The following is a 16,319-nucleotide window of genomic DNA, read 5'->3' on the forward strand; positions in this document are numbered from 1 at the left end:
ATACTTCCCTAAAAATTATATGCCTATTTTGATACTTTATCCCTTTTATCTTTAATAATATATTTATTATTATTATTATTATTATTATTAGAACCATTATTATTATTAAAGGCTTATTATATTAATGTCTCATATTATCATTAAAATTATTATAAAGTCGAATATCATTATTATTGTTAAGTTCAGTAGCATTCAGTTAAATTCAGTGGCATTGAGTTCAGTAACATTCAATTCAATTCAATTCAGTTTTGAGTTTTTTTTTTCCAGCGATAACAACACAACCTAACTTTATTAAACTCAACTCATTTATAAATTATAATACAATTTAATTAAATTCTAATTTTCATATGTATTATGTATACCCTAATCGGAAGCACGTGCGTGTATGCTGCACGTGCCATCAACTGAAGCTCAGTCTACACTCTCACAAAATCGCAGCTATACATATGAAAATTGCAGGTATATTCTGTTCTTTTTCCTCGTCTCCTTTGAGCTCAACGTTGAGTGTTTTTGCTATCTCCCTTAACTCTTCTTCTCACAAAATTGCAGGTATATCAGTCGTAATCAAATCAAATCTCAAGTCAAGGATTGATTTCATTTCGGTAATTATGAATCTGTATTTCTTAATTGCTGTTTCTGTTTTGGGTTTTGAAATTTTGTTTGTAATTCTATCTTTTGTTGAAGTTTATGCATTATAAGACATTGATTTACTTTAATCATTTCACCAATTCCGTTATTATCATGTCAAACGCAATCTGCCTTTTGTTGAATTTCAAATCCTTTTGTTTGTTCATGTTCTTCCCCTCAATAGTCATTAGGATTTTCCTTTGGTGTTTTTGGCTCTTCTGTCCATAGTTGTCAGTCGTAACAAAATTGCAGACACTGAAATCAAATCAAATCAAATCAAATCTCAACTCAAGGATTGATTTCATTTCGGTAATTACAAATCTGTATTTCTTAATTGCTGTTTCTGTTTTGGGTTTTGAACTTTTGTTTGTAATTCTATCTTGATTTTTCAAGTTCTGTTGAAGTTTATGCATTATAAGACATTGATTTACTTTAATCATTTCACCAATTCCGTTATTATCGTGTCAAACGCAATCTGCCTTTTGTTGAATTTTGCAAATGCTTGGTCCTCTACTCCTTTTATTAACTTCTTTCACATCACTTTGTTTCTTCCCCTCAATAGTCATTAGGATTTTCCTTTGCTTGAAGTGACATTATTGACGGCATGTCCTCTACGTAGCTGAGCAAGCAGAGATTTGGGCGCACATACTTTAAGCAGGTTCATGGGGCTAATAGTTCACTTTAAACAAGTTTGAGGGGTTAATCAGCTGTTTCAAAGTTCGGAGGGAAGGGGGGACGACTTTTATGGTCAACTTGGAGATGTGATTTCTAATTTTCATGTTGCATTATTCATGTCTTTAATTTATAACTAACTTTTATCCGGAATATGGAAAAAGAATTCTGAGACTCCCCATCGTTAAATATGCTGCCTCCATTGAACTTGATGCAATATTATTTTGTATTTTTAGGCTGGTGCACTTGATAAGCTAGAGGCATTTACAAGCTTCAATGGACCAGACTTCTATGGACTTCCAAGAAACGAATCAAAGATCAAACTAACCAAGACTCCCTGGAAGATGCCTGAGTCTTTCTTATTCTCATTTGGAGATATCATTCCAATGTCTGCTGGACAAACACTTCACTGGCAACCATCGTTTCCCTCCTAATTTTGACCATTTCAACTGGTAAAGCACTCTGAATTATAGCGCTATTTATATTATGATTCTTAAATTTCATTTCTTGATATAAAAGTGAGTTTTACATTTTATAACATTAAAGTTCAAATATACAAAAATCCGTTAATTTTTAATGAATCTTATTTCAACTGGGAAACTTATTTATGGACTTCTTAGTTTGTCCTTTTTCGGGTTTAAGGAGCTTGATTTCCGGTTTTGAGGAGAGAAGATCACCTAATCAAACTTTACAAAAGCTTTGGAGGTTTTCCAATCGAATTCAGCAGAAAATTTGGATCGTTTTTTGTGGATGTTTAGTTAGGAGATGGGAAAGAGACGGTCCAACTACAAGTGTTGAAATTCTCAAGGGATTTTATTATGTAAGGAGACCTCAAATTCCAAGGTTTTTGGAGCAATTTTGAATATAGCCCAATAAGGGTATCCGTTATCCCCTTTTCATTATAGGATTATGTCTGTGTTTGTGCTTATGGGTTATGCTTGATGAATGTAGGTTTCAAGCAATATTTGGTAGCCAGACTGCTATTAGAGAAGGCCTATAGCAGATCCTTCAATTTGCTGCAAAACAGTCTCGGTGTCAAGTGAGTTCTTCCCTTCTAATGAAGTTGTAATTCTAATTTGATGTAAAGCCAGTATATAGTTTATGATCTGTGGAATCTTAATTGTTTTTTTTTTATTATTATTATCAATACCTTAGGAGGGTCTTTTCTAGTTGAACAAGGAATGGAATGCTCAAAATGGTAGCAGAAATTACAAGATATGGCATTGACTCAACCATACCAGAGGATAAGAAAAGGTATATAATTGACTCTATTTGTAAACCCCTTTCAGAAGTTCTTTTGGGTTTGGAAGAAAGCCTTACTTTTGCTTGAAGGCTGTTGTAGAGATTGAACTATTTTGGAGGGACCAGCTCCAGCTCGAGAGTGTATTTCAACCGAGTGATAGCCACATACCAACCTAAATCCTTGGTTGCCCAAGGATTTAGTCCTTGGTTGCTGAGGTTATAAGTTAACCGTATAGCATTTTTCCAAGGAGGCCAAGCTGGAGCAATCCCTATACTTATTTACAAAGAGTTTGTTGTTAATTTATACTACATAAAATAGACAATATGTTTATCTACCACCAATGTGGGATCATAGATTGAAGCTCAGTATGTTTTTCCCTCAAATATGCTCCCTTCATTTCCATTGAACTTGATGCAATATTGTTATGTATTTTTAGACTGATGCACTTGATAAGCTAGAGGCATTTACAAGCTTCAACGGACCAGACTTCTATGGACTTCCATGAAACGAATCAAAGATCAAACTAACCGAAACCCCTTGGAAGGTGCCTGAGTCTTTCTCATTCTCATTTGGAGATATTATTCCAATGTCTGCTGGACAACCACTTCACTGGCAACCCTCGTTTTCCTCCTGATTTGAACCATTTCAACGGGTAATTTATTTTTATGGACCCGTAATTCTAGCATTATTAACGTTATGATTCTTAAAACTTCATTAATCTAACATTAAAGTCCAAATAAACAAAAATCCCATTTCAAATGGGAAACTTATTTATGGAATCTTTTCCATTAAATTTAGCAGAAACTTTTGGATCCCTTTATGTGGATGTTTATTCAAATTCTTAAAGCAGGCCTCAAATTCCAAGGTTTTTGGAGTAACTTTATAGAAAACCATGGTTTATGTTTGTGCTGGTTATTGGCTAAACATTCTATGGGTATTCATAACCTGTTAAGAGGTGATCTTTTAGGCCTCATGTTTTAGCTTTCTATTTGTGTTAAAAAAGACATAATGATTGAAGAATCAGGATATCAGATATCAGGATTTGTCATCAGATTTGTTTTTGAGGTATGATTTGTCATCAGATATCAGGATTCTTTTCTGTGCTTGCAGTCAATAAATCAAGAAGCAAAGGGTCGCTGTTCGGGGGATTGACAGGAGCTGCACTTATGACTACGGTATCGTTATCACAACTTACATAAAAGATGTGAAATGTATTTTAATTTGTAGAATTCACGGATTATATAATGCTATGATCTATGTAGTAGACTGGTGATCTTCCTTAGAGGAAACCTTAGATCAGTGTTTGCAAACTTTTCAACCATATCAACGTTTTTGCAAATGCCTGTACCTTTGATCACTTATGAATGTACATCTAACTTTTATCTAATCTTGTAGCTTTTGTGGCGGCAACCGTCACTCCTCAACAACATCTTCTCAATAGAAATGCTTTATTCCAAGGAGGACTGCAGCCTCATAATTATTGCCTTCATGTACTCAAGAGAGAAACCCACAGTACGTGCCATAGTCATCTTTTAGGAAGAGTTTCAAATGCTAAATGTCCATGCCTAATCACATGATTTTAAATGTAAGCCATTATTGTCATAGTAGGCTGATTTTAACATATAGCACATGAACACTGAATATTTAGAAGCTTTTGTCCTAGAACGTTATTTATTTATTGGATATTAGTACAACATTTAGTTAGATTAACACAAAAAATCGAAAACATTAGGGGTTTAAAGATGCTTCTTTCCCACAAAAAATAAATAAATAAAGGATTTTCCACTGTAACTTATGGCATTAATTAGAATTACCAATTTTATAATGTTGCATTTAACGTTATGTCTCATGTAGGAGAAGCAATTGCTTTAGCTGTGACCAGTGGAAACAGAAGGTTTTTCCTTGGAATTTACACTGCTCCAGTTGCCCTTTCACTATATGTCAAGGTTTTTGATGAGGTAATTTTACATGGAGTGTTCTTTCCTTGTTAGTTACAACTTCATTATATTCGGAACTAGTCCTCATAGAACTTTTACTATATGCTCTTCCTATAGGTTTGGGATTATGTCACTGAAACTGAAACGAATGGAAATATAGGATACATTAAAAAAAATAGATGGAAACTTGTAGGATGTCAGGGTCAAATCGAGAACCGGTGGTCCGGCCAGTAACCATTGTGACCACAGTTTTATAAAAAAAAATTAAATTTTTTATTTTTCTGTCTTAAAATAATTCTAAGCTTCACAGCCAATGGCAAAAAATAGGGTATCGCTATTTACCGCCCCCATTGGACAATTTGGCTCTTGGCATAAAAATAATCCCGAAAATAGGAACAGATTTAGATATAAACGAAAATTTAGGAAAAGACGAGAAAGACCACTGAGGGATAAAAATACTAAATTTACAGAATGTAAATGTTGGAATTGTAATGAGAAAGGACATTATGCTAATAAATGCCCTAAATTAAAACAAAAAGGTGTCAAATATATAGGAACAACAGAATTTATAATGAGTCTAGAACAAATAAGAGCCAGCGATGATAAATGGCATACAGAAGATGAATTTTATATTACTGAAACAGAAGGTGAGAACTCAGAAGAATTAGAACCAATAGAATATGAAGATAGTGAAACTGATAACTAATGGTAGCCATATATGTAGAAGCACCGGTAGAATATAAACCTAATAAGATTATAAAACGTCGCATATTTATAGATAGTGGAGCTGATATATGTTTAGCGAAGCAAGATGTACTAGTTCCCCATAAATGGAAAAGATCTAAAGGTTAATACTTAACAAGACAATCTTTCGATTACCCATAATTTATCAAGAAAATAATATGAAACAACATATATTATTAGGAAATAATTTCCTTGATTTCTTTAAAGTCCAGCTAATCAAACCTGAAACCATAAGTCTTTTAACTCCTTGTAATAAATGGATTATCCTTCAGCGAGTCCTACCTTTATATCCACTCACAATACATAATATCAAAACAAACAGAGATAATAATTTAGAACTTTTAAAACTTTGGAGAAAACCCTATAACGTTGTGGGAAAAAGAAAAGATATATGCTAAGATAGAACTCATAAACCCTAATGATGTTGTTCGCACTAGACCAATAAGATATAGTCCTGATGATCAAAAGGAATTTGAAATACAAATAAAAGAATTATTAGACTTAAAATTAATTCAAGAAAGTAAAAGCCCTCATAGTAGCCCGACATTCTTAGTAAGAAAACATAGCGAACAAAAGAGAGGCAAAGCAAGAATGGTAATAGATTATCGAGAACTAAATAAGAAAACGATTTTTGATGGATATTTTTTACCTTATAAGAGAAATTTAATTAATAGATTATCAGGAAAAAAAGTGGTTTAGTAAATTTGATTGTAAAAGTGGTTTTTGGCAAATTAAGCTTATTAAAGAATCAAGACCTTTAACAGCATTTAGTGCACCACAAGGACATTATGAATGGATTGTGTTACCTTTTGGTTTGAAAAATGCACCCCAGATATTTCAACGACGAATGGATACGATATTTAGAAAATTAAATGAATTCTGTGTAGTTTATGTCGATGATATATTAATCTACAGTAATAATATAGCAGACCATTTACAGCACCTAGATGCATTTATAAAAACAGTAAGACAACATGGAATCCTTTTATCTGAAAAGAAATCAGAAATCTTTAAAAATAAAATAGAATATTTAGGATATATAATAGATAGTGAAGGATTACAACTACAAGATCATATCGTAACTAGAATCGAAAATTTTAAAGAAAAATTAGATACTAAAAAAGAAGTCCAACAATTTCTAGGAATAATAAATTATGCATCAGATTATATAAAAGACTTACCAAAATTACGACAACCCTTGCAAGAGCTAATTAAGAAACATAAAGTATTTGAATGGACAACAACTCATACTGATATGATAAGAAAAATAAAAGAAGCAGTAAAAGTTCTCCCAAAATTAAGGCTACCTAAAGATAATGATCAATTAGAATTATATACCGATGCTAGTGATATCGGGTGGGGAGCAGTACTCGTCGCATATAGAAAAGAAGATATAGACAAAGAAACTCCTTTAATATGTGGCTATAGATCAAGAACTTGAAAACCCTCAGAGAAAAATTATCATATCAATGAAAAAGAATTACTAGCTGTTAAAAATGGAATTAAAGGATTTAGGTATCATTTGTTACCCATAGAATTTATCATAAGAACAGATAATACACAAGTAGGAGCATTTATCAGAAATAAAATAGATCCTCTACCAGAACTAAACAAAAGAAGGCATTGGCAAAGTTTTTTCAATTGCTATAATTTTGTTGTTAAACCTATCTCTGGAAAACGAAATATCTTAGCTGATTTTTTGAGCAGGAATGGAGATAATGATCCAGCGAATATCAGAAATCAGAAATCAGAACCGCCGGATGCTGGCAATGATCAGAAATCATGAGAACTTTCTGGACAACCTTGAGGAAGAACTCAAGAAACTCCAGTCTCAGAACAATCAGAATATAAGAACCATAGCTCCTAGATCATCTTATGAGTTGTTAGGAGATCTTCATAAGAAGCCAATTGAGATGCCAACTTTATCGAGTGGACTCTCAGGAGCCACCACCTTAAACCATTCTAAGCTGATTAATCAGAACTCATCAGAAATCACAACCTCCCAGGTTATACAATTCCCTCCAGAAATGACAGAAGCATATAAGAATATCATGAAATTTTTTACATATAAGAAGAGTCAAACCGTATATAGAACCATTAAGATGACCAAATACCCTAGGTATATATGCTCAGAAGACTGCAGTCCAGATGTTGTTCAGAAACTATTTCGATATGGATTTCTGGACAAAGTCATGACTGATGAGAGCCTTAATAGTGTTTCAAAACTACCATCTATCATACCCAGATCCATTGACGAACTTGGATTAAGATTTGGAAGAGGAATATTTTGTGTTCAAATTTTTGATGCTGCTATGGACTTAGAAGGGAAACCAATAATAATTGCTCAGATCTTTAAGACTGGTAGAAACACTAAGATTGATGTAGATAATTCCGACCATCAATGGGACATTCCATGCAAAGTAGAAAATTTTAAATCTTGGTTAGGAGAAAAACGAGCACATGGAATCCATACGATCAAATGTAGACTCGAAGACTATATTAGAAATAAAAAAGTGGCTATAATAGCCAGATCGAATCATGGAGAAGTGGAAGAAATGATAACTATCAACTATTTAATGGAAATGGGTGATGAAACGAGTCAACAAATTTTGATAGAAATGCATACGAAATTGATGGATAAGAAATATAAACATAGTTCCGAGACATTGGCCCATTATGAATCCATATATGGCCCAAGAAAATCATGTTTAATTAGAATTGAGCCCATAAGACCTGAGCCCATGAATATTGACTCCATAAGGCCCAAAGAAGAAGCCCATCCAGGAAAAGAGGAGGATCCATTTGTTTAGAAAATGAGATAAATATGTATAAGAAAAATAAGAAATATAAGAACGAGGTGTCAATACCTAAAGAAAAGGTGGCAATAAGATCAACACGTGGCAAGACATGAAGATATGAAGAGACATGTGTCCAAAGAAGAAGCATGAGGTGGAAACATTAGAGCTTAGTGGCAAGATGTAAAGCTTGAGGTGGAAGAGTAAAATAAGAAGCATTCGACACGTGTAACCTAAAAGTTTGTACTTTTAACTTTTGTAATGATGTAATCTCCTTTTTGGTAATTTCACCTTTGATCTTCTACCTATATAAGGAGAAGACATATGATGTATGAGAGATAACTTGCTTTGAGTAATAAACTCTTTCTTTCTCTCCTTCCATGGCTTTCTAAACTCCCCCTTTTAACATTCATAGTTGTTAAATATTTACGTTTAACGTCCGTATAGCATATTAGTTTGAAAAGATTCAGAGTTATACATCAACAATAGTTATCCTTCAGACGACTCCAAGAGGTGTGTAGAGATGCTGGAACATAGCCCTAACCCATGATGATGAAGAACGGGTGTCAGGCAGAGTTCAGAAGTCTCCACTGAGGATTGCTTTGAAAGGTATACTAGAGTTTCTCTATAACTCTTATTCTAATTAAATTAATTTGTTATACTTAGTTAAATGTAAAGCTTTAATATATTATGGATGTTCAATTTCATTTAAAAATGTTTCCTTCAATGTCCGTTTGTCTTCCTACCCTTTTTAGGGTCATAAGAGCGATCCTGCACACAGTAGAAAAACCTTCAGTACATAAATGGTATCAGAGCTTTAAAAGGATCTCACAAATAGTTAGAACTTTTTAAAATCACTATGTCATCATCATATACCAGTATGTTTGCATCACAACTTAATATTTATAGGAAACCAGTTGACAAAATTACAAGCGGCATAATTGAATTAGACTTAAGTAATAGTTTAGAAATTTCTATTCTCTTAGGAAAATTAATTATATTATTAGAATATTACCAACATCTCCTTAATATAGGAACTAGTGATCTAAATAGGCATATAATGTTAATAAGAAAAGTAGAAATGATTAAATGCCTAATTAATTTCACAATCATGATTTTTCAGGATTATACACACTAGATAATGGATATATCAGTTGAAAGTCTTAGGATTATTGCTAAAAAACCATTAATTTATAATCAGGATATTAATCAACATATTATAAGTTGTAGAAGAGCATTACAAATTATTGAATTAAAAAGATAGACAATTAGAATTAGCACAAGGTGCTTTAGACGCTAAGCGTATTGAAAAGATAAAACTACAGAAAAGAGTTTTCAACTTAGAAGATGAAGTAAAAAGATTAGAAGAAAAACATAGAGAGCAAGAAGAGACAATAGAAATTCAAAAACAAATAATCACTGAAAGTTACAGACATATTCAAGCCTTAATCAATGGAAGAGAATAAAGAAATAACAGAACAAACTCATACAGAAAATACTAATATCTACTATCAAATGGATACTTATGAAGGTGGTATAACTCAAACTTTAAGTTTTAAACCAGATATTTATCAGAAAATACAAGATGAAACTGAAGAGCTATCTGTAAATAAGATATTTAAAACAAAATGGTTTGAGAGAAATAAAAATATACGATATATTGTTCAGAAGCATGAGAATATTATAGATACAACTACTATAAATGGTAGAGCAAGGATAAATTTAATAATAGATGACGTAATAAAAAGAGAATTATCCAAATTATCACATAAAGAATCAAAGAAATATAGGAATATTTACTTTGGAGGAATAGAATTCACTATAAAAGCATATTTTCAGAAAAATATCGATACTCCTATTCAAATATATGTATTAGATGATAGAATATTAGATAATATCCAAGATGCCTTAATAGCAGTACTAAGAGGAAACTTAATTTATCAGAAACTTAAATTCACAATTCAGCCAGATTTTAGTATCTCATTAGAAGATAAACATAAAGATCTAGCTTTAACACTCTATTATAAATTAGAAGGAATAAGAATGCCCCCAGGAAGTAAAGTAATTAGTATAGAAACAAAAATGATATATGCCCTTACAGGTAATCATCATATCAGAAAACAAAATGATAGGGATATATTAGTACCAAAATTATATCAGGAAATATTAGAACCACTAGAACATAAGGAAAACTCCATAATAACAATACCAGACGAAATATGTATAGATTTTAATTCTAGAAAACTACAACTAATCCAGAAATTATTACCTAGGATAGAAGGAGGAAGGTTAAGTTTTAAGAAAGAAATAATAAGACAACCAAGAACCTTAGATTTATTACATACATATTATGAAGATAAGTTACGAATAAAAGTAATATTATTTAATGAGCTACGAGCAACTGACTGTATAGCTGAAATTAATACAGGAACCAAAAGTTTAGTACATATTAGCCAAATGAATGAGAATAAATGTGAACTAATCGAACCACAAACTTATAACTGTCCAAATAGTACTAGAGAAATAATCATAACTAAAAGCATAAGAATTAGATTTAAAATTCAAGATCTAGAATATGAGATAATTGTAGGAGTAACAGAATATGATAGTACATATGCACTATTATTAGGATACGACTTTTTAAATAAAATAAAATATAAGATAAATAATGAAGGAATTACGATAGAGGACCAAAACAAAATACGGTATATAAATAAAATATGAACATACGACAACAACTTGATAAAAAAGAGAGAAAATTACAAGCAATAAAAACTATTATGGCGGAGACAATCATAGAATCTCAAATAAAATATTTAGTAATTGAATCTAAACAACAAAGATTAGAATGTGAAATCAAACAATTAAAATCTTTATTAGAAACACCTAAGAAAGAATGGATCAAACTTGAAGACGGATGGATAAAAAGAATCTACAAAGATGAGTGATCCTAACAAAAAATTGGACCAAATATGGATAGAGATTGTAGCAAAAGAACAATTAAAGAATACTCTTAGTTTAATACAAGAAAATCATATTCAAATCCAAGAAATGATAACACAGGAATTAACAAAACTGTGGAATACATCGGAAATACCAACGTTTAAGATAATTTTGGAAAAATTAAACATGTTAGTAGCTAATATAGACAAAAGAAAAAGACCCATAGAAGAAAGCTGTAGCATTACCTCAGGAGAAAATCTAAACATTACTATAACACAAACTAACACTCCAGAAATAGTACCCATAGATGCTTGGAGACGAAGCAAGGAACCAATAATGATGGATATAAGTGAAATAAAACCTAAAATCCCTACAACCGTAAATAAAACCTTAGATCTGTTAACAGATTTACACAAAAAAGGACAATTCTAATCTAATGGCAGAACAAGAACATAGTGTAATAACATTTCTTAAAAATCACGCCCAAGAAATTATTGAAAAGGAAAAATACAAATATGAACCGCTAAAAAACAGAAAACTCAAAGACAATGATGCTAAAACATCCAATGTAGACGTAAGCACCGAAGCCGAATACCTTCAACTAAAAATCGAAAAACAACATAAAGAAATCAAAGACCTGCAAAAAGAAAACATAAAATTAGTCATAAATTCGAATACAGAATGGGTCGAAAAATATAAAAAATATAAACACAAATTTAAAAATACTAAAAAAGAATTAAAAGAAACAAAGCTAGACTTAAAACAAACAAAAACATAGCTAATCCACATTACAGATGAATTAAAAGAGTTAAAGGAAGAAGTAAGAGTTTTAAGAACAATGGTTAAAGAAGTAAAAGGGAAAACTATTCACATCAGTAACAGTAGTAGTGATAGTTCAGATAGTTCAGATACGCAAAGTGAAAATAAACTAAAAATCATTGGGTATATAGAAGAAGAAAATAAAGATGAAACAAAATTAATAGAAGAAAATCATCAAATAATGAAAGCATTAGAACAAATGAAGAACATTAATGCAATAATAGAAGAAGAACCAGAAAGTGATATAGAAAACAACGAATACAATAACAAATACACTAGGTATGAAGAATCAGATATAGGACCAGAAAATATAGTAAACGAAGATGCCGATAATTATCCAGAAGAAGAAATGATAGACCCCAATTTAGACGTAGTAACTAAAAAAGTACCTACAATTCCACGACATATACCTATAGGCCAACAAGGAGACTTTAAAGAATTTATAGGATCTATGTCTCAAGGATTAAATCCAAATGGATATTTTTTAGACTTAGATAATGTCTATGATGAACAAGAAATAAGTAGACGAATAAATGATTGGAATTTAGGAATGTACATAGCCTTAATGAATTCATCTCACACTGAAAATTTAGATTATATGTATGACCTAATCTCTAAAACAATGATAGGAAAAGTAGGATTTTGGATGGAATCTATAACTCATCAGTTAAGACCACAAATAGAAGCTTGTGCTCATGATTGGAAATCAATGTTATTATTATTCGATATGGTATTAAAAAGAGAATTCTTAGGAGAAAGATGGTTAGTGGCTAGAGAAACAGTATTTGCTGAAAGAAAAGCTGAAATAATAATGAATTTGAATAACATGAAATGTTGTAAAATTAGTAAATTACCAGAATATACTATCAGTTTTACTAAGTTCTTTTATGAAGCTAGATTTTTACCACAAGAAGGATTGATATACCAACAACTATATTATGACCACTTACCAAACCCATACAACGTAGAAGTTTCAAAAGAATATACTCAATTAGAACCAAAAGAAAATACATTAGGAGAAAGAATTAGAGTACTACGAGCTTATCTTATGCGAAAATGTGAAGAATATAGAATTCAACAAAAGGTTAAAAAGGATAAGAAACTCGGATTACGAGAAATATGTGGATTCACGGAGAAACGGTTAGTTTTGGTTGTGATAATAAAGTTAGGAGAAAATATAGACGATATACTCCTAATCGCACTTATAGACATAATCCTACATATAAGAAGTCTTATACTAACAAGTATGATAATGGACGATTTCGACGAAAACGTTGTGTTCAAATTTTTGATGCTGCTATGGACTTAGAAGGGAAACCAATAATAATTGCTCAGATCTTTAAGACTGGTAGAAACACTAAGATTGATGTAGATAATTCCGACCATCAATGGGACATTCCATGCAAATTAGAAAATTTTAAATCTTGGTTAGGAGAAAAACGAGCACATGGAATCCATACGATCAAATGTAGACTCGAAGACTATATTAGAAATAAAAAAGTGGCTATAATAGCCAGATCGAATCATGGAGAAGTGGAAGAAATGATAACTATCAACTATTTAATGGAAATGGGTGATGAAACGAGTCAACAAATTTTGATAGAAATGCATACGAAATTGATGGATAAGAAATATAAACATAGTTCCGAGACATTGGCCCATTATGAATCCATATATGGCCCAAGAAAATCATGTTTAATTAGAATTGAGCCCATAAGACATGAGCCCATGAATATTGACTCCATAAGGCCCAAAGAAGAAGCCCATCCAGGAAAAGAGGAGGATCCATTTGTTTAGAAAATGAGATAAATATGTATAAGAAGTCTTATACTAACAAGTATGATAATGGACGATTTCGACGAAAACGATTTAGACGATATAAAAATAATCCAGAAAATAGGAACAGAATTGGACAATTTGGCTCTTGGCATAAAAAAATTTTCAAAATTGGGAAAAAATTATTTTGAGAGAAAATTCAAAATTTAGCCTAAACGGATGCGGCATACCGTTCGACCCATGGTGGGAACGGATGCCGCATCCGTTCCCACCATGGGTCGGGCGGTACGCCGCATCAGTTTAGGCCAAATTTTGAAATATGCAAAATCGTAAAATTTTTAGTGACGAAAAATACTAAATCATTCAATTTTTTGTGACGAAAAATGAAAATTTCTCCTATTTTTGACGAAAAATGCAAAATCGTCATGAAAAATATGTATTATTTTCATGAGTTCTTTGATAAAAAGATGTAAATTTTAATGTTTTCGAAATGTTTTCGACTCGTAATCATCCATTTTTGGGGTTCAGATTGTCACACATCAATTATTTTCATAATTTCAATTATTGTTGTTGGGGTTTATGATTTTGGAGAGAAAATTTTCAGTTTTTGATCAAAATTATGAGAAGGGCAAAAAAAATCCAAAAGAAGCGGTGATAAGTAATTTGAGGGTGGTATTTAGCAGTTGACAAAAAAATAAAAAGAGTTAGTTGTTAATTTAAATTTCTTATTTTTGTGTCTTAGGGTATATTGATTTATTTTAGAATTAAAATAATACACCCTAAATAAAATTAAACTATTTTGGAGGGATAAGCTCAACAGTTATTTTAACCAAGTGAGAGCCGCGTTACCAATCTAAATCCTTGGTTGCCCAAGGCTTTAGTCCTTGGTTGCTGAGGTTAATTTAACCGTATAGCATTTTTCCAAGATCCAAGTCAGCAGTCCCACAATGGTGAAGCTGGAGCCATCCCTATTCTTATTTACAAAGAGTTACCTGTTAATTTATAGAAAATAAATTAGACTGTTTATCAACCACCACCGATGTGGGATCTTGACAAGTCAAATTCAACTAGTGGTGTCATCTCTCATTGTGGAGCTATGAGAATGGAAGAGATGATGTATCTCTCACATGGAAGTGCCTTGAATGATGCATTTTCTAGCCATTTATCTAACAAAGAAAAGAATGATTCTCCTATGGAATTATTTTTATAGCTTAATTTGTTTCATTCATCTTAAATTTGAATATATATGATATGTCCTTTTTCCATTGTAAGATAAAATATTAAATAAACTGAGCTTTATTCCTATCAATAAAAATGAGAAGTGTTATATATAAAAAATAGGGATAAGATGAAAAAAAAAAAAAAAAAAAACCAGTTACTTGTGTAATTTTATTCTTAACGTTGGCATTCAAAATCAATTTTACAAGTTGGGTCAATTTCAGATATTATTGTAAAACACATATTTTTGCTCCTTATTTCACACAAATTGCATATCATTTGGTTCTAAAAAAATATTTCATATTTTTTGTGTTTTAATAATAGATTGAAGATTAATATTTATAAATTTGGCGAAATATTTGAAATTTTTTTGTCCAACTCGTATAAAAAAACGGTATATTCTTTTAAAAAAATATTTGAATTTTTTTTTGTCCAACTCGTACAAAAAAAAGCAGTATATTTTTTAAAAAAATTTAAAAATGTTTCACTTTTACTCAGAGGGCAAATGATGTATTCTTTATTTTAATTAAACACATTACATGACCCTCTAACACGATATTAGCGGATTACTGTTAACATACTAATCTAAAATTGACAAAGTATTTAAAAATAGTATCATATCTTCTTATATTTTTAAAAGCTATATTAAGTTATCATTAGTAATATATATGAATAACAAAATTACATGTAACCCGAAAATACGACACGAAATCGATACTAACCCGAACAGGCTAATAACATGATTGTGACACGTTAATACGATTTTGACACGGAAGTTTTTGGGTTGGGTTTACTCTTATTAACGAACCCAAAAATAGCACAACACGAACACCATAATTATCAAGTCTTAATTAGGACTTAGTTTATTATTCTATTAGGAAGGTAGAGAATACTTCTAGTAATATCAAAGTCCTATAGTTTGTTACTCTTTCAAGAAATTTACTGAACTAATAACGGGAATCTGAATATTTAATGGAATTAATTCCTTAAAATTTTATCTTTATTGTAGGGGTTAGCTCAACAACACGAGTGGATTTCCCGTAAGAGCCATGTTACCAAAATAAATCCTTGGGTGCTAAGGCTATTTAATTTTAACCGTTTAACATTTCCAAGGTCCGATTCATCAACTCCCACACAGGTCGAGCTGGAGCTAGCCCCAGATTCAATCAAATGAATCTTCAATTGATATGAGATGAATTATACATGATTGAGTTATATATGTTGTTAAATGTAATTGTAATTATTTGTTTCATACTTTTAGACTCTTGCTCGATGTGGGATAGACTAAGTGTACTAGCTTTGCAAACTGGAGTTATGTGTCCTCCGATTTATAAGTAGTGCCTTTCTTTGAACAAAAGATTGGAGTTCAGCAGGAATTTGGGGTCCACGAATAAGAAAAAGGAAACATTAAAAACTCTTTCACAAAAAAAGTCCCCAAACTAAGCTCCGAGCAGGAGTTGGCGAGGTCAATAGTAGAAGCAGAAAAAGAATAACGAATGAATATCGCAAGTGTGCCGGAAAGAGCTAATACTTTGAAATGGTAGC

At 31.5% G+C, this 16,319-nt stretch overlaps 1 protein-coding gene across 11 annotated transcripts; it reads left to right on the forward strand.

The window, feature by feature from the left end:
• Window positions 1-471: 471 nt before the first annotated feature.
• On the forward strand, window positions 472-16,196 carry LOC136231170 (uncharacterized). Of its 11 annotated transcripts, XM_066020474.1 has the most exons (11): window positions 481-602; window positions 1,190-1,388; window positions 1,536-1,751; window positions 1,920-2,119; window positions 2,251-2,338; window positions 2,455-2,553; window positions 2,979-3,194; window positions 3,653-3,717; window positions 3,938-4,054; window positions 4,397-4,500; window positions 6,931-8,387. In XM_066020474.1, exon 11 carries the CDS (start codon window positions 6,933-6,935, stop codon window positions 8,031-8,033), a length of 1,101 nt encoding a protein of 366 aa, XP_065876546.1. In that variant the 5' UTR covers window positions 481-602; window positions 1,190-1,388; window positions 1,536-1,751; window positions 1,920-2,119; window positions 2,251-2,338; window positions 2,455-2,553; window positions 2,979-3,194; window positions 3,653-3,717; window positions 3,938-4,054; window positions 4,397-4,500; window positions 6,931-6,932; the 3' UTR covers window positions 8,034-8,387. The 11 variants fall into 11 exon arrangements, 8 of the variants coding, with proteins under 8 accessions (XP_065876545.1, XP_065876542.1, XP_065876540.1 ...); XR_010689713.1 differs by lacking the exons at window positions 1,190-1,388; window positions 6,931-8,387 and adding an exon at window positions 15,784-16,196 and having other exon boundaries at window positions 472-602; window positions 3,938-4,127; XR_010689711.1 differs by lacking the exons at window positions 1,190-1,388; window positions 6,931-8,387 and adding an exon at window positions 15,784-16,193 and having other exon boundaries at window positions 472-602.
• The last annotated feature ends 123 nt before the right edge of the window (window positions 16,197-16,319 follow it).

This window comes from Euphorbia lathyris, chromosome 5 (genome assembly GCF_963576675.1).
Source record: "Euphorbia lathyris chromosome 5, ddEupLath1.1, whole genome shotgun sequence".
NCBI classification, from domain to species: Eukaryota; Viridiplantae; Streptophyta; class Magnoliopsida; order Malpighiales; family Euphorbiaceae; genus Euphorbia; species Euphorbia lathyris.